The sequence below is a fragment of the Budorcas taxicolor genome, chromosome 17, assembly GCF_023091745.1.
Source record: "Budorcas taxicolor isolate Tak-1 chromosome 17, Takin1.1, whole genome shotgun sequence".
Classification (NCBI taxonomy): Eukaryota; Metazoa; Chordata; class Mammalia; order Artiodactyla; family Bovidae; genus Budorcas; species Budorcas taxicolor.
The window spans coordinates 63,173,563-63,192,669 of record NC_068926.1 but is presented as its reverse complement, the minus strand read 5'-3'; the positions used below and the strand labels follow the sequence as shown (position 1 = coordinate 63,192,669).

The window sequence follows — 19,107 nt, the reverse complement described above, 5'->3', positions numbered from 1 at the left end:
TTTGTAAGGCCTCCCCAGACAGCCATTTTGCTTTTTTTGCATTTCTTTTCCATGGGGATGGTCTTGATCCCTGTCTCCTATACAGTGTCACGAACCTCATTCCATAGTTCATCAGGCACTCTATCAGATCTAGGCCCTTAAATCTATTTCTCACTTCCACTGTATAGTCATAAGGGATTTGATTTAGGTCATACCTGAATGGTCTAGCGGTTTTCCCTACTTTCTTCAATTTAAGTCTGAATTTGGTAATAAGGAGTTCATGATCTGAGCCACAGTCAGCTCCTGGTCTTGTTTTTGTTGACTGTATAGAGCTTCTCCATCTTTGGCTGCATAGAATATAATCAATATGATTTCGGTGTTGACTATCTGGTGATGTCCATGTGTAGAGTCTTTCTTGTGTTGTTGGAAGAGGATGTTTGCTATGACCAGTGCATTTTCTTGGCAAAACTCTATTAGTCTTTGCCCTGCTTCATTCCACATTCCAAGGCCAAATTTGCCTGTTACTCCAGGTGTTTCTTGGCTTCCTACTTTTGCATTCCAGTCCCCTATGATGAAAAGGATATCTTTTTTGGGTGTTAGTTCTAAAAGGTCTTGTAGGTCTTCATAAAACTGTTCAGCTTCAGCTTCTTCAGCGTTACTGGTTGGGGCATAGACTTGGATAACTGTGATATTGAATGGTTTGCCTTGGAGACGAACAGATCATTCTCTCGTTTTTGAGATTGCATCCAAGTACTGCATTTCAGACTCTTTTGTTGACCATGATGGCTACTCCATTTCTTCTGAGGGATTCCTGCCCGCAGTAGTAGATATAAAGGCCATCTGAGTTAAATTCACCCATTCCAGTCCATTTTAGTTTGCTGATTCCTAGAAATGTCAACATTCACCCTTGCCATCTCTTGTTTGACCACCTCCAATTTGCCTTGATTCATGGACCTGACATCCAGGTTCCTATACAATATTGCTCTTTACAGCATTGGACCTTGCTTCTATCACCAGTCACATCAACAACTGGGTATTGTTTTTGCTTTGGCTCCATCCCTTCATTCTTTCTGGAGTTATTTCTCCACTGATCTCCAGTAGTATATTGGGCACCTACTGACCTGGGGAGTTCCTCTTCTGGTATCCTATCATTTTGCCTTTTCATACGGTTCATGGGTTCTCAAGGCAAGAATACTGAAGTGGCTTGCCAGTCCCTTCTCCAGCGGACCAGGCTCTGTCAGACCTCTCCACCATGACCCGCCCGTCTTGGGTTGCCCCGCAGGCATGGCTTGGTTTCATTGAGTTAGACAAGGCTGTGGTACCTCATTGTAATTTTGACTTACATTTCCCTGATGACCAGTGCTGTTTAAGAACTTCTCATGTTCTCACTGACCATTTGCTTATCTTCTTTGGTAAGAGATTTATTCAGTGTCTGCCCACTTTTTATTTGGGTTGTCTGTTGTTGAATTGGAGGGGTTCTTTCTATATTCTAAATGTTCTCAGATACATAAGAGCACGTATTTTATCCCATCTTTTGCAGTTCTCTTCTTTTTTTTTTTTTTTTTGAAAGTGTTCCTTGGTGCTCACAAGGTTTTTAATTTTGTGGAAGTCCAATTTATCAATTTTTCAGTTGTGTTTTTTGGTGTCATAGGTAAGAATCCACTGCCACATTCAAGGTCACAAAGATTTTGTCCCAAGTTTTATCGTTTTAGCTCTCAAATTATTTAAATTTAGATTAATTAAAATGAAATGGAATGCAGAATTCAGTCGTTAAGTTGTACTCGCACGTTTCAAGTGTTAATGGGCTCCTGTCTACCAAATAGGTCAGTGCAGGGTACAGGGCATTTCCACCATCACAGGAGGTTCTTTTGGACACACAGACACTTTAAATGAAGGCAGTAGTAGAAAATGAGCTAAGGACTTGAACAGTTCAAACAAAGAGAAAGAAATGGGCAAGGTCAGTACATAAAATTGTTTAGTGGTTAAAGGGTTCTAAATTAGGACATGTACAGCATTTTTAGTCCCTCAGATTGAATGTGTCTACTTTCTTCCAGCCTTGACTCAGAGATAGTACCGATGAGCCCTGCATGCCCCATTTAAAATTTCAGGTCTACCCTCTCCATTTCCTGCCTTATTCCTTAGCTGTTAACATATCATATACAGTATGTAATTTTTCTTGTTTATTGTCAGTCTCCCTGCTCTTCAAATATAAAATCCATGAGAGCCTGTTTTTCTCTGTACTTGTTTCTCTCCAGTACCTAAAACACTCCCGGATACAGCAGTAACTCAATACATGCTGCTGAGGGAGAGCTGATACGGTGAAGAGAAACAGGTGCTCTTGATAGCTGACAGTGTACGATGTCGAATTTGTGATCTCCGAAGATTTAGCTTTGGGACCAGGGACCAGGCTTGATCACTCAAGACCTTTTGTGTAGCTGAGTTTTATTAAAGTGAAGTAGGGACAGAGAAATCTTCTGACGCAGACATCAGAAGGGGGATGGAGAGGACCCGGTCCATAGTCTTAGCAAGGCCTTACATACTTTCTACCAGACCTACTCCTAAAGCATACATCTTAAGTTAACAAGATTAGAACTGACAATAGAAAGGTCTTACCAGACCCACTCTCACAGTATACAAGTTTTAAAATAACAAGATTAGTCAGAAGGTTCTTGTTAAGGAGAAACAAATTCTTGAGCAAGATATGTTGTTGTTATATAGTCATTGGTGCAGTTTAAGGGAAAACATATATCCTTAAGCAAGATGAGTTTTGTTGTGCAATCATCAGCTCTGGGCTTAAAGAAAAAAAATGTTTGTCCTTTTCTCCTCCTTGAGAACTCCAGACCTCTGTCTCCTCCTTAAGAGCCCCAGACCCCTTTCTCCTCCTCGGGGACCCCAGACTTCTTATCCACCTGCTTGGAATTGACTCTCTCACTCTCATGCACTGCTCTGAGAGTAAATTGGTCCACCCTTTTTAGAAGCAGTTGTGTGGTATGTAAAAGTTTCAAAATTGTGCTTGCCTTTTGACCCAGTATTTCTCCTAGGTATTTCTCATACAGAAATAATTAAAGATGTGCACAGAGATATGGCTGGAGTGCTTTTATCTGCTGTCAGGAAAACTTGAACTAGCATGGAGAACTGTTTTGCAGAGCTGTTCAGAAGAAATCTTCCTTTCTTTCCTAGTGCTTTAACATTTAAAACTATGTCTCATTACTGACTTTTCTGATCTACTTCTTTCTTGAAACTAAAACTTACCTATACAATTTTCCCCACAGGTCCCTTAATATGGACTTTGAAAACCAAGATAAGGAGAAAGACAGTAACAGTTCTTCTGGGTCTTTCAATGGCAACAGCACCAATAATAGTAAGGCATTTTTTTACAATTAACTGTCTACATGTAGTGGTCTTAATTTGATTCTTTCTATAACCCCAATGATAATTTACTGGGTTTAAGGATTACAGTTGGTATAATAATACAGTTAAATCTGTATGGTATAATTTGTTAAAGTTTTATCTTCTGAATCTGAGCTACAGATTTCTTGTGAATTCCTTTTAATTCGTGCCTCAAAGCTTGCAGCCAAGATTCTTTATTTTCTTAAAGACAAGCAAGATAGATGGGTGTCTGTGTGCTTGTAACTTCATTTAAGTCTTTTGGTGAGACTGATAATTTTGTAGGTGTTGGTCATAAATTCATTTAGTGACTCTTAAAGATAGCTACTTGCAGTACTTGTAGAACTGTTGTATCTCCTCTGGTATTTCAGATTTTAAAGGATGTTTGCTTTGAAGAAACATAAGTATGCTATATGGCAAGTGTTTAGCAGCATTATTCATAATAGCCAAAAAAGTAGAAGCAACTCAAAGATCAATAAACTAGTTAATGGGATAAACAGCATACAGTATGTCCATGCAATGGAATACTATTCAGTGTTAAAAAGAATGAATTACTGAAACATCCTCCAACTTAGATGTACATCAAAACATTGTTAAGTAAAAAAGGCCAGATAAACTACTATTTTAAAAATCCAATTATATGAAATTTCCAAAAAGACAAATATAGAGAGATAGAAAATAGATTAGTGGTTTCCTGGGGCAAGAGATGGGAAGGAAAATTAACAGTTTACTGGCATGAGGGATCTTCTTGAGATGAGGACATTCTAAAACTAGATCATAGTGATCCTTTGACACTTGGTGCTGCTAAGTCACTTCAGTTGTGTCCAACTCTTTGCGACCCCGTGGACTGTAGCCCGCCAGGCTCCTCTGTCCATGGGATTCTCCAGGCATGAATACTGGAGTGGGTTACTATTTCCTCCTCCAGGGGATCTTCCGGACCCAGGAATCAAACCGCAGTCTCCTATGTCTCCTGCATTTGCAGGCGGGTTCTTTACCACTAGTGCCACCTGGGTAGCTTTACACTTGATAAACTTACCAAAAAAAATACTGAATTACTTAATACTGGTAAATTTTATGGTATGTGAATTGTACTAGAAAGTTGGTAATGCTTGTTATAGAAGGTACTAAATTAGAAATAAGGAGACTTGATTATATTAAGAGATTGATATTGGGTACCTACATTCACTTGACATTTATTAAATATTTTGAAAGTTGCAAAAAGAGTTAGTACTCAAGCTGTTGCATAAGCATTGGGCCAGAATACCCCCAAGGTGTTAATAAAGTGCTAAGACAGCAAATGCCACTTTCCACCCTATACCTCAAGCAGGTACTTTTTCTTATGGACCTTTAACATAGCCTCAGAGTCCCTTCTGAACCAGCATCTGCTGTCAGTAGGTCAGAGTAAGCACCAGTGGTGAAGTCATTTTGACCTCCATATACAAAGAGACTAGAGAGAGAGACAAGATAGGCAACAGTGGGTCAAGTTAGTAAGGGGTTCTCCTGGAGAAGGTGAATGTGACATGAAGCAGTGATCTTGGATCACTGGAAGAGCACAGCACTCAGGTGCAGAGCAGGAGTCGAGCTCCTGCTATAGTGAAGGCGTGACGAGGACAGCAGGGAGCGCGTAGTCTCGTTTCCTAGCAAAGAATCCGAGGGCCTCGGTGTTCTGTATCGTATGTACTAATCCCTAGAGCTGTCTGCACCTTGATCAGTTAATGTATTTCAGTCCATGGGCGCAGAGCCTGTTACGTAAGCTGTTAATATGCCCCTTTCTCTTTCAGGTATCCAGACCATTGACTCTACCCAGGCCCTGTTCCTTCCAATTGGAGCATCTGTCTCTCTCCTAGTAATGTTCTTCTTCTTTGACTCAGTTCAAGTAGTTTTTACAATATGTACAGCAGGTAAATGAGTTCTGCTATCTAGTCTCAACCTTAAAAGGAAACTTTTTAACGTTTTTAAAAATCACCATTCAAAAATTAAGATTTATATACCACTCTTTTGCAAGTTTTTCTTCCTAAGTCTTCTTTCTCCCTAAGTCTGCCTTCCCCAACCTCCCCACCCCTCCCTGAACCACTTGATACCTCTGTCATCAGTTCCAACTTGCCAACTCAGTCTGGACGAAAAGCTAGGGGTTAAAAACTCAAGAACTTTGTGGCACCAGAGCAGAATTGCTTTGGCTGTGACTCCTTGTCTGATAAGTTACCAGAAGGTCCAGTTTGGTAGAGTGGTTGTTGGCAGCCCTTACCCATGCATGTTTCTGCAGATAGAAACACTGAGAGCTAATCACAGTAATTCGACTGTCACCTATCTGATCAGTTTTCAAGATGATTGATGGTGGACATGTATCAATGTAAAACATCAAAATGCTAGCCTTCAATATTGTAAAGTAATTAGCCTCCAATTAAAATAAATTAATTTTTAAAATGCTAGCCTTGTTAGATCATGCTCTGGCCTGCCATTTATCATTTCTTGTTTAGATAGACGAGAGAGAGAAAACCTGCCAGTGCTACCCCTACCTCAAATCAGGAATGCAAAGAGTTTATCTGTGCGCTGCTAAAGAAGGACACTGTTCTTTTCTCTAGTTAATTAATATTATTGTATGCACTTGTGGAGGAAACTGTTGTAGGCAGTCATTATTTCTGTAAGTCATGCCATGTTTCTTATGATTAGTAAAACATTAAACAACAAAAAAATTAACGATACATTTTCTTTCTTTAGTTCTTGCAACGATAGCTTTTGCTTTTCTTCTTCTCCCGATGTGCCAGTATTTAACGAGGCCTTGTTCACCTCAGAACAAGTAAGGACTTGGGATTTTCCTCTAAACTATAAGTGTGTATGTTTTTTTCTTCGTGCGTGATAGCAATATTAAGAGCACATTTTCTGATACTGACTGAAGCACGAAAATGGCAGGAGGCTAGAAAATGAGATGTTTGATTTTTTAAAACTGGAAAATGATACTTCTTTTTGCACCTTCTCATAGCAGAGGAAATCTAAACAAATCTTAGGAAGTCAGAGTCATTGCAGTATGCTTCCTTGCTTAGATTATTTAAAGATGAGCAGTTTTTTTTATCCCTTTACTTGTTAATAGAATATGAAAATAGTGCTTGACTCAGACATTCTTTCCCTTTTGTCTTTGATGACCTAGATATATACTAGCCGCTTAGGTTTAATTCCAGTGTTCACACCTTAACTCCTAAACCTGTTGCTTCTTGGAAACAAAGTGCTGTGCTAATGGAGATGCATATGTTCTTAGAAAATCAGTCGCTTGTGGTGGCTGATTTCCCCAGGAATTAGTGATAACCAAATAGATGGACTACCTTAATTTTATTCATCTTTGGTTAATGAATTGAATTGTTGACTTTGCTCATTTTGTTTTCCTCATAAGAATTAGAAATTTCTCTGTATTTAGATTTTTCAAATATTGATATTATCACTTTAAACTTCTCAATACCCATGTTGGTTATCTGGGATAAAAGGTACATTATCTAATGGGTGCAGAAATGTAATCCTTCTGAACTTTCTATAGTTTCTTCCAAAGCAATTTGGGTATTTTGGATTTCTGGGTATCTCGGTATTGCCTCCTACTTTAATCTGGCCATCACAGATTCTAATCATGAAGAACCAAAGGAGGGTTTGCTTACTGAACATAATTTACTGTCTGTTAGTCCAGTCAATGTTGTATGTTTCCCAGGATTTCCTTTGGTTGCTGTGGACGTTTCACTGCTGCTGAGTTACTGTCATTCTCTCTGTCTGTCATGCTCGTCCTCATCTGGGTTCTCACTGGCCATTGGCTTCTCATGGATGGTAAGTAACTACTGGGTGACAAGTTCAAATTGTAATATCGTTTATGGTTAAATTTGTCCTCTCTTCCTCTACTTTCTGTGTTTTAGTAATACATTACTTCTGATTACTGTGAATTATTAGGTGTCCAGAGATGGTGTTTTGTATCAGTTTTTACCCACACTCTTAAGATATTTTCTAATAACAGCTTTTTTGAGATGTAATTCACATATCATACAATTTATATATTTAAAGTGTACAATTCAATCGTTTTCAGTATGATCAGAGTTGGGCAGCCACCACTTTAGAGCAGTTTAACACCCACCCTCCAAAACCCACACCCATTAGCAGTCACCTCCCGGTTGCCCGACCCCAGCCCCAGACACACCCTCGTCTACTTTGTGTTTCAGTGAATTTGTCTCTTACAGACATTTTGCATAAGTGACATCATATATGACCTTTTTTTGTCTCTTCTTTCACTTAGCATAATGTTTTCAAGGTTCATCCATGTTATACCATACATCAGCACTCCTCTGTTCCCTTTTATGGCCAGATATTGTTTAATTTTATAAATGCATCAGTTTTATATATCCATTCATTAGTTGTTTTCACTTTTTTGACTGTTGTGAATAATGCTACTGTGAGAAATGGAGTACAGATTTTTGTACTTTCTTAATATAAATGGGATTATACTATAATATATCCATATTATATAAATATGAGGAATATATAATAGTGTATTGATATAAGTACATGTCTATATCATTATATACAGGGTAATAATAGCTAACATTGAGCTGCTGTTTTACATTTTTTCATAAAATCCTGAAAACAAGTCTTTGAAGTAGGTACTGTTGTTGTTCTTATTTTACAGAAGAGGAAAGAATTTCAGAGAAGTGACCTTTTTAGTCTCTTGATTTAAGACCCTGTAACCATCTTCACCTCCTTTTTCATTCATTCCTTCTCTCATTTTCACAGCTCACTTTACTAATCTCATGAGATTTTATCTAACTGCCTTGCCCCACGAAGTCTGTTCACCCTTTCCTTTCTTTTGGTGTTTCAGAAGGGAAGGAAGTTGAAATGCTACAGCCAGTTTTACACTGTTCTAGCTCATCCATGTCGTAATGTGTATCAGCACTATCTAAAGAATTTTTTAAAGGGGGGAATTTGGAAGGCAGATATGGGTATGGGTGGCACTTCTTCTAACCCATTCCAGGCAGCCACAAGGCTAATCCAGGCCTTGGAGCAGAGCTCTTTGAAGGCACTGCCAGGTCTGAGGGCTCCTCTTCTTGCCAGGCACCGTGTCCCCGCAGCTCGGAGGACGGCACACCTGCAGCGGAGCTGTCACTCGGTGCTGTCTCAGCACAGGGCAGGGTGTGACCGTGAAGGAAGGGCACAGGGCTTCTGTGGGGTGGCACACTGCTCTCTGCTGAGTGTGGGGGTGGCTCTACATGCCTGGGTTCCTGTGCACATCCACAGAACTGCACATCTGAAGCCAAATTGCTGTTTCTGCCGGTGATAATCTGTGAAACGTTAAAGATACATGCTTAGGATTTTATACAATTTGTTTGTATATATTTGAGGCTGTCCAGGTGCGGGTCAGAAAAGAATTTCCAGACACACAGCATCTCAGAAGGGAAGGAGTGTAGTAAGAACAAAGAGCAGAGATACTGTGGGCACTGTGAGCACAGTGGGCAGACCTCTGGACAGACCAGTGAGAGTTGACAGTATTTGTGAGTTAAGAGCCAATTTTTATAGCCTGAAGACAAAGTAACTTCCTGCCAGAAGGTTGGCATTAGGTGACAGGTTGGGGCGCTACAGGGTGTTTACTCGAATGGGCATCTTTGCCTAATGGGGAGTCAGGAAGCCTGATAGTGATGATCAGGGGCTTTTGGCAACGGTTACAAAGGGGATCAGTTAGCTTTGGAGGTGACCTTGGTTCTGGGCTCTGCTTCTGTGGCCATGGTACAAGGCCTCGCACCTGCAGCCTGGGATATGACTCTGCATACTTGCTGTCATACTTGTTGTTGAGTGCCTTTTTTTTTTTTTTTTTAAGTGCCTACCATAGACCAAGAATGGGAACTCAAAAGCAGTTCCTTGAGGTTGCAGTTTAGACTTACATACAGACTCCATAGGAAGTCAGAGTCTCGATCACCCGGCCCAGTCTGTGTAGTGACAGACTGATTTCCTGACAGGCTTGGTTTCTTGTGGTAGTGCCATACATTGCCTGATTAAAAAAAAAAAATAACTATGATCATTTGCTTCACTACTTGAATACCCACTGCGCATATAAATATGCATTCTGAAGTGCAGTGTTTAGAATTTTTAAGTGGTTTATCGAACTGCTAAATTTCCCAGATTCAAGTATCTGTGCTTTCCTTGTGGATTGGTGGTTGATAACTTAAGTGCTTCTGAAGGTTGATAAAGAATAAGTCGAGAAGAAGAAATTCCATCCAAAGTCACAGCAGGGCTTTGCCAGATTATAGCAGAAGGGTAAGAACTGTTTTATAGAGACTAGAAGTTTGTAGTTGTAATGTAGCCATTAACCTGCATTTGACTTTTCCTAACATTAACTCCTGATTCCTTCCAAGGGCTGATTTGTTAACCAAAAGCAGTATTGAAATTGAGCATGTAGGTGATTTTGAAAGACTTTAATAGAACCTAATTGCTCTTTAAAATATGTATTGTAGAAAATTGAGGAGTGTTGGTCCTGTTACTGATTAGAGTAGTGTCAGTAAGTCAGTCTCAGAGCTGCTTTTGTGATTATAGCGCTTTAATCTCATCTAGTCCAGTGCTGCCTGATGAGGAAGCAAACAGACATTTCTCCTCTACTACTTCTGAACAAAAACTTGATGGAAAGGTTGGTTAGTTGGTTAAAATCTAAACTGAATTATTTCAGTCCCATATAAATTGACAGTTTGGATGATTGTTAGCTACATATTAAGAGAAAATGTTCTATGATGATGTCCTTAAATGACAGAGCCCATTCCCATAAATGGCACCCCTAAGTTCATCTACACAGAGGAAAGCTCCAACCACTACAGTTTTACCTAGACCTCTGGAAACCACAGTCACCTGCCTGGGGCTGGTTAGTCTCCATCCTGGCACTCAGAGTTGGTGTGGTGATGGTGATGCTTAAACAACCTTGGAGCCTCTAGCCCCTGGGTAGTCTGAGGCTCTCTGTAATCTCTGTAATCCCACTCCAGACTGTCGGTGGCTCTGCTTCCATGGAACTGGGGCTTCCCAGGTGGCTCAGTGGTAAAGAATCCACCTGCCAGCACAGGAGACATGAGTTCGATCCCTGGGTTGGGAAGATCCCCTGGAGAAGGAAATGGCAGCCCACTCCAGTATTCTTGCCTGGGAAATCCCATGGACAGTGGGGCCTGACAGGGGTCACACAGGGTCCATGGGGCCACAGAGGAGTCAGACACGACTGAGCAACTAAACGACAACTGGACACACATAATACTGTTTACAGGGTTTGCTGAGGATTTGAAGTTTACTAAGCTGCTGACCCAGTTTTTAAAAGATTAGGTACCTCAAAACAGCAAGCAGTGTGTCCTTCATACTCCATTCTCTCCTCTCCTCGAGCATTACGTAGGACAGGAAAATACCAAAGTAGTGTGCCTCTAAAAAACAAGAGGTTGGCATGAGGGAAGGTGACGTTCTTTTCCAGATAAATTGATTTGCACAGCCTTCTGAAGCTCAGTTTTGAGAGCAGTCAGCTGAATGGTCTTCACCGCACGGCCGCAGGTAGGGTGGGGAGAGCCCTCTCAGACTGTCTGTAGGAAAGTGGGGGCAGCGGCTCTCCACACGCTGTTCGACAGGGACGGGGCCATCTCACCACGGGATTCTTGCCTCCTGACTTGAGTCAGTACAAATTGGCTATAAAGGGCAAGCTTTATTTTCCCAGAGACCAAGATCAGAAACAAATTTCATTGTGAAATGTAAAATTTTTTTTAGTGTTCATCTAGGCTCCCCAAACCCTTAGTGGCCCTAACTTGTAAACATATCATTTTCTATCATTTTTGCTACTTCCCCAAATGATGAGGATCTCTTACTGGTTATACTGGTTAAATTGTCCCTGTGACCAAGCTTACAGTTTTCCCTAAAAAAGAGAGAGAGCCTTTGAGCTTTTAGTTGTTTGTGTCTCATATGTATCATTGTCTGATGTGTATGTGACTTGTTTTCTGCTGTTAAAGAAAAGCTAGCTTGCTAGCCACGCATCTGTAACATTCTGAAATATGTTCTCCCCTGACATGCAAACTGTCTTTCCAGACTTCTGTGCAGAATCAGGTATCATTTTGTAGATAGTGATAATGTGGATTTCTTTTAAATGAGTGTGCTTTTTTTTTTCAATTAAATCCTGTTCTTTGAAGTTAATTTACAGTGAAAACAGAATGATAAATGTAGCTATTTTAAAGAGTGAGGCATGAAGTTTGTTTTCAGAGTTATTCTGAGAAGCAGTAATATTAAGAAGGTACTTTACAGAGTTTTCTTGAACAAAATCTATAGCTTCTTTTTTACCTATTCAGTTTCCTACTCTTAACAAATTAACCTTTTAAATTTGGAAGGACTTGAAAGAATTTGACCAATAAGTGGTGTGGTATGTTACAAAGGCTGATGAATCTTGTACACACATTCCTCATGTTCAAGGACCATTGAGCCAGGTTCATACTCTACTTCCCCTGAGCAGTTCAGGGCCTAGAAGAGCCCTGACAGACAGATGTCTCATTTTATAGCTCTTGCTGTTTGCCTAGGATTAGAAAATGCTCGATCCCAGAAATCTAGCAACTCATCTTTTTTTTGTTTGGTTTTGTTTTAAAATGCTAGACTCTGGCGCTTGGTCCACGTCCAGATTAGCTTTCCGGAAGCTTCTGTCTTGGATGTGAGTGCTGCTTAAGGCCTTCCAGGTCACACGGTCCTTTTAGAGAACATTGCAGCTTGGCTTGGCCTCCTTTTCTTTGTTTCTGGCCCTCCTGGTTGAGAAAGAGAAGGTGATAGAGATTCTATCAATAGTATATTAGAAATAATTGTAACTAAACAGCAAAGATTAATAATTTACCTCTCTAACATTTTTGACTAATTTACATTTAACCAGAAGTCAAGTCTGTTGGTAAATCTATTAGGGAAAGTCTTGGGTTTTCTCAGGCAGCATGCAGTGAGGGAAAGTTATCACCTCTGTTCCTTAGAAGAACCCAGAAGAGGAGGTAAGATTTTTTTAAGGATGACTTGAATGAAAGAATGAAGAAGAAAGGGCAGCTCAAATACTTGAGAGTGTTTTGGGGCTGTGACCGGCTGGTGGCGCTATTCAGTTGGTGGGCATGATTGTCATTGAACGTACTTGTGCTGAGAACCTTCTCTGAAGTAGTCAGATGGGATGCATGCTGCCTCTTCAAACATGGAACTTGGGAGTCTGGTGGGAAGACTTGGTTGGCATGGTTGGAAAGAGGTTATTGCTCAGCTCAGACGGAGAGAAGGAGTCGGTGGAGGAATAGGAACGAGAGGAGACCTGAGGCCAGGCCCGTGCGGCATAGCCTGTGTGTGTCGTGCCTCCTCAGTCAGAAGTGGTCCATCACAGACAAGGGGACCTCGTGACTTGAGGCTGGGGGTGGTTTTTGACAAGGGCAGTGAAGAGCGTAAGTGGGGGAGAGAGAAAACAGGAAGGATACACGCAGCGAAGCAGGAAGTGCGGGGACTTCTGACCGAGGTGTGCAGGGACGTAAAGAGGAGCACCCCAGATAGCAGCAGCCTGTGCATGCGTGAGGAGGTTGAGTTAAGTTGAAAAGGAGCGCAGCGTTTCTAGCTTCGAAGATGAGCAATAGGATGACATTGTGTGGAGTCATGAAAAACCCTGTCATTGAGCAGTTCTGTCTTGTCCCCTTTACTTTGACCCAGGTGGGGAGGATGAGCATAAAAGAGTGACTTGACTGGAACAGTGTCCTTAAGGAAGTGAAGAAGATGTGGTCTAGGGTGTGGCTTTAAGGGAGTAAGGGCAGTGCAGTGAAGTAGTGGGGAGGCCGGAGACAGAGCTGGGAGAGCTGGGCTTGGCCCAGAGCTTCATCATTCAAAACACCCCCGGGGGTCTTAGCTGACCACCATCTCCAGCATGAAGAAAGGGGTTTTCCCAAATACCAGGGGGTCAGAATGGGGTTAGGTGGGCGTTGCGCTAGAGGAGTGTAAGCACCTCCCCTGGGGCGTAGGGCTGAGGGCCTCACAAGCTCTGTTAGGTTTCTGAGCTGAAGAGCGTGTGGAGGGAGGCTGTGCCTGTGCTCCGCTCTGACCGCTGTCTCCTCCCCAGCCCTGGCCATGGGTCTCTGTGTCGCCATGATCGCCTTCGTCCGTCTGCCCAGCCTCAAGGTCTCCTGCCTGCTTCTCTCAGGGCTTCTCATCTACGATGTCTTCTGGGTGAGTGTTCCCCCGGAGCTGCTGCTCTCCTTCGGGTCTGACTGGAACCATTCACTCCTGAAAATATACTCAGTACCCCAAGTCTGCTGGCCAGGGCCCCTCCTGTCCAAGACCACTCCTCCAGGCCAGCACTGCATGGTTGGAAGTCATCTTCCAGGCCTCTGTGCATGGAGACTTGTCAGAGTAGAGGTGACTCTTGGGTGAGGAGGGAGCACAAGGCTCTCTACCCTGGAGAGAAGCAAGGCTCTCTACCCTGGAGCATGGCCAGCTCTGCGCTCAGGGCTCGCTCTCTGGGTGTGGAGAGAAGAAATCTGCAACACACACGAGAGCAGAGATCTTCTCTTTCCTCAAAGCGTGCAGTCTGAAAAGCCTGATGCTGCAGCCCTGAGACTCTGCTCTCAGAAACAGAGGGCTGGTGCTGAGATCGGGGTGCCTCCAGCTCCCTCTGGTAAAGGTGACTCTCCCCTGGCAGGTGTTTTTCTCCGCCTACATCTTTAATAGCAACGTCATGGTGAAGGTGGCCACGCAGCCGGCTGACAATCCCCTTGACGTCCTATCCCGGAAGCTCCACCTGGGGCCCAACGTCGGGCGCGATGTCCCGCGCCTGTCTCTGCCTGGAAAGCTGGTCTTCCCTAGGTAGGACGGGTGGGCTCATCTCGGGAGGGTGAGGACCCCACCCTCCTCTGCCCCTCCGTCCCTGCTTGGTGGTTGTTGTCATCAGCATTCGATGGGAACCAGGAAAGGGCTGTGAATCATCTCCATCTTACAGATGACAGGACAGGAGTACTGACAACTTCCAGAGATGGGTCATTAAATGATGCGGGTGCAGCTTTTTAATAATTGATTAATGTTATCAAACAGCCATGCATTACTGCTGTACTGCAGTTTAAAGTTGGCTAGAGGGAATTAACAGGAGGCTCCGGGTCTTTTATTTTTTTTTACTTTTCAGACATTTATAAAAATGTGCTAATGCTAAAATTACAGAGTCCCTAGAACTATAATCTTGGAAAAATTAACGTGCTGCTTTCATCTCCCATGTCTGGTAGTAGTCAGGTGCTTACTGGAAATCTCAGCAGTGAATGTGTGACACATGGTGAGTCGACATCTCTAGAGGTGGCAGCACCGCACGGACACTTCAGCAGCCACTTAGGTGGTGCTGTCCCACAGCGCTGCTGCTGCAGACCACTCTTCCAGTACTCTAGTGGCGTCAGTCTCCACACCCCTGTAACAGCTAGTGCTGTTAAACCAGTAGCGATTGCCATCAGGCGTCAGATAAATTCTTTGGCTTCTTAAAAAGCGAACAGACCTAGAGCAGGAGGAGGAGTGGGGTTGTGGAGCGTGAAACCCCTGACGTGTGACACTGCATTCCAGCTCCACGGGCAGCCACTTCTCTATGTTGGGCATCGGAGACATCGTGATGCCTGGACTCCTGTTGTGCTTTGTCCTGCGTTACGACAACTACAAGAAGCAAGCCAACGGTGACTCCTGCGGCGCCTCTGGACCTGCCAACATCTCCGGGCGCATGCAGAAGGTTTCCTACTTTCACTGCACCCTCATCGGATACTTTGTAGGTAAGAGGACCTGGGAGGCTGCATGCAACCCCTCCCTGACTGTCCTCCAAGCCCTGGAGTTCCCAGATCTTGCAGCTGCAGATGCTGGAGGAAGAAGAGCAGTCACTCCAGTCGTTGTTATAAACAATCACAAAGGGAAAGGAAACTCCTGACCCTGAGGTGAGGCCAGCAGCCTCGTTCCCTACCCGGTAATAGTGTGTTTGAAGGACATTGTAGAAGTGTGGTCGGGCCTCAGAGCTGAGAAGACCCACCCCACGGTGATGGAGCAGTGTGTGTGCGTAATCACATCTTCGGCCTGAGTCTAATGGGTGGCACGTCTGTTTCCTGTGCTGTCTGACAGACACTTCCCTTCATCTGCCTGGACACTTCCGCCACCCCTGACCTGGACTCTCCCTCGGCTAGTGCTTCTCTAGCCAGCTCTGTTCTGGCTGGAAGGTAGAGACGGTTGTGTGTCCGCCCTGCGTGAGCTGCAACAGCGAGGGGAGGGGAGCCCCTTGCTCACCTCGGTGCCTCCTGCTGAGGGAGCGCTGCACAGTTCCATGGCGCTTTCCTAGCCTGCACTCATTTCCACTCCAGCAGCTCCCAGTGGGGCAGGGCCACTGCCCTGAGGCTTGAGATGTACAGGGCCACATGGCGTCATAAGCAGCAGGGTTAGAACTTGAACCCAGGTCTTTTGCCTCCAAGTCTGTCCTCATCCAGCTTCCCAGTTGGCACTAGTGGTAAAGAGCCCACCTCCTGCCGATTCAGGAGACATTAGAGATGCGGGTTCCATCCTGGGTCGGGAAGCTCTCCTGGAGGAGGACATGGCAACCCACTCCAGTATTCTTGCCTGGAGAATCCCGTGGACGGAGGAGCCTGGCGGGCTACAGTCCATGGGGTCCCAAAGAGTCGAACACGACTGACGCAACTTAGCACATCCACACACCTGTCATCGTATATATGGGAGACGGGAGACCAGGCACACTTGGGGCTGAAATGAGGCCTGGAACCAGGGACTTGGGCCACTTACAGGTCCTTGGAATTCTAAGTTTTAAAAAGCTGTGCTGCCCTCTGTTTCTCTCCCTGCTCAAGCTGGGCATGTCACTCCCTACCACTGGAGGGAGTGTCACAGCGGAGCTGCACAGTCTCAGGGCTGTGCCGCGAAGCCGTCAGGTGACAGAGGTTCTCCTCCCTCGGGCTGGCTGCTTGGCATTGCTCACCAGCGTTTCTCTCCCTGCAGGTCTGCTCACTGCGACTGTGGCGTCTCGAATTCACCGAGCAGCCCAGCCTGCTCTTCTCTATTTGGTGCCGTTTACCTTATTGCCACTCCTCACGATGGCCTATTTAAAGGTGAGAGAGGCAGGTGTAAGCCAGTGAGAGCAATGATAGGGCACTGGACCTGGACCTGGCTCGGTATTCCCCTTGCTTGAGGTATTCCCCTAAGCTCTTCATCTTGGGATCTTTGTGTGTGTTTGTGTGTTCTTGCTAACCTGCTACTAGCAACCTCTTCCAGATTTTTAACAGCCATTGGCTGAAAATACTAATGAGTTAGACCCCTCACCACGTAGTCATGGATTAGTTAACTGAAATCCCTAAAACCCTGTTGCAGAGACTTCCTGTTTCTCTTAAAAGCAGCATGCTATTGCCACCTAATAGCTCTTTTAGTACTCTGCATTAAAGTTTGGAAATAGGAGATGTAAAACCTGAGGGCTTTATCTGATTTACAGAGTTTATACTATCACCCACGTTTTACAGACGAGGAAGCAGACACAGAGGTTAAGTATGAGCCTGGATCATTTGACTCACGAGTGGTTGAACTGCCCCCAGGACAGAGTCAGAGCCCTTTCCTGCTCGGGGAGGGCCTAGAGCCCTTCTAGGAAGTTTTTCAAAGAACTGGGAGGTTACTTTTCAATGAGTAAAATGTGAATGTTCTTTGATTCTGCACAGAATCAATCTGCTCTGAGGTCAGGAGTCAGGAAGGGCTTGTACATAGATAGGTGTGCCTCGATCTGAAACGTGTGGCTGAAGTTGTGTCTTTCCCAGGGTGACCTACGGCGAATGTGGTCTGAGCCATTCCACTCCAAGTCCAGCAGCTCCCGATTCCTGGAAGTATGATGGATCACAGCGGGCGACCAGAATGGCCTCTCAGTCCTTCTCTGTCAACGTGTGGTTTGTTTCCTCTTAGAGCTGGCCTGGTACTCGGAGATGCACCTGTGTAAGGACTGCCGTGTGCCCAGATTTTGCATTTTCGGGAGCGAGGTGCTGGAGCCTGCATGGTTCCTTCTCTTCCTGCCACCAGAGAGGTGGAGCCCCTCCTGGAGTGACAGGTCCTCCCCCACCCACAGCGCGCCTCCCTCCCCAGTTTTTATGGATCTGCACCAGACTGTTACCTGTGGGGGACGGAGATGCGACTGTTGACACTGACAACGGCAAGGAGTCGTTCTGTACCTTTGAACACTAAAAGGATGGAAACCTTAGCAAACTGGTTTCTTCAGTGAACCCTCAAGAACTTTGGGACCAGTTTCCTGTGGGGGACTCAGTTTCAGAGAACTGAGACAGAAGCTCTTCTGTCGTTATATTCTTCTTTCCTTTTTTTGGATTTATTAAATATTTTCTGTGGTGTGAAGTGACTTATTAAATCCACAGACATTGAGTGACTTCTTACAACATACACATAAGAATTTGTTGTAATGAGTTCATGTCCACCCAGACGTCGTGTTGGCAGTGAACGAGGGCACGGTTTTTATACGTACATACACACCCACATGCATATAGATATATATGAATAAACAGAAATTAAAACCCGCTAAGCTCATGCTGTGTAGCGGACAGGAGCTTGCTGTAATTTCTAGCATGTAGAGCAGTTCACGCTGGCTTCCTTGTATACAGACAAGCTGCTGTCTCTCCCTCCACAACTGAACATGCAGTTAAAAACCAGTATAGTATTTGTACTGATAGACTCATGGACTCTAGGGGACTCTCATTTGGTTTTGATCAGTGTAGCAAATTAGGGATGAAAAGTTCAACTTTTTGGCCCGTTTTTTGTTTTGTTTTTACCGGCTTCTTCCTCGCAGGGTTTTCAGTAGTTTCCTGAACCAATGCATGTATTATAGCAGCAGGTGTCTTTGTGCTTTCTGATCATAGTAATGTACTACTTGTAAATACATTTTTCTATTTTCTATTTTTTTGTATTTTTTTTTTTTTTTTTGGCCTTTTGTTTCATTGGTGTGCTGTATTTTCCATGCCCTCACTCCTTTAAGAAAAAAAAGGAAAAAGCAACACGAGCCTGTCCTTGCTGTTGTGATTGCAGTCTTGGTTTCCCATGGTGACAGCTGGGTACTGGGGACAGTGTCAAACGCTCCCCAGAGACGGGCCCTCCTTTGCAGGAATCGCAGCCAGAGTTTGCAGCTACGGCCTCCCCTGGGGGGCCAGCGTCCAGGCGGTGACTAATATGAGTGGCGTCCGCAGACTGATGAGGGACTTGCCTGCCATCTGGATCGAGAGAAGCCGGGGACGGGCCTGTACACCTGCGAGCACAGGCTGGAGAGGGGCCCACTGTCCGGGGCTCTTCCTGAGACAGGTGACCTGTGTAGAAACCGGGGCCCTGTGGCTGGAGGTCGTGGGGTGTGGCATTCACAGGCAGGCGGTGCACGTGGCCATCAGTGTACTGCATTCCTCCATCATGTCTTCAGGTCCCACTGAAGGCTGTTTGGTTATGTTGGTGGTTATTGTTTTTAATAAATGCCTCCTTTCTAGCCTGTGTTACCTCACCTTCACTTTTGGGTGTTAGTACCAAGCAGAGCTCCCGTCACCACCTACCTGCTCGGCCTGTCCAGGAGACCAGCAGCGTCCCCTGCAGCTGTTGTTCATCCTGCACACGTCCCAGGATGGAGGCTTCCGCTGTCCACACAGCTCCCAGCAGCCTCTGGGTTCGGCGGAGACGGGGAATACACGGTGCGACCCCTGCTAAGGAGCCGGCCCTCTTCCTTAAGCCCTCGAGGAT

General features: G+C 44.4%; 1 protein-coding gene across 2 annotated transcripts in view; it reads left to right on the top strand.

Annotated features, from left to right (window-relative positions):
* SPPL3 (signal peptide peptidase like 3) overlaps positions 1 to 18,383 on the top strand; it is a 99,460-nt gene extending 81,077 nt beyond the window's left edge. Inside the window, exons 3-11 of one of the 2 annotated variants that reach the window (XM_052654653.1) lie at positions 3,252 to 3,340; positions 5,148 to 5,267; positions 6,085 to 6,163; positions 7,058 to 7,170; positions 13,448 to 13,554; positions 14,027 to 14,190; positions 14,926 to 15,085; positions 16,345 to 16,454; positions 17,148 to 18,383. In XM_052654653.1, the coding sequence (XP_052510613.1) occupies positions 3,252 to 3,340; positions 5,148 to 5,267; positions 6,085 to 6,163; positions 7,058 to 7,170; positions 13,448 to 13,554; positions 14,027 to 14,190; positions 14,926 to 15,085; positions 16,345 to 16,452 (940 nt within the window). In that variant the 3' untranslated portion in view covers positions 16,453 to 16,454; positions 17,148 to 18,383. Of the gene's footprint in view, positions 1 to 3,251; positions 3,341 to 5,147; positions 5,268 to 6,084; positions 6,164 to 7,057; positions 7,171 to 13,447; positions 13,555 to 14,026; positions 14,191 to 14,925; positions 15,126 to 16,344; positions 16,455 to 17,147 lie in introns of both variants that reach the window. The other variant, XM_052654652.1, reaches the window with a different exon arrangement.
* The last annotated feature ends 724 nt before the right edge of the window (positions 18,384 to 19,107 follow it).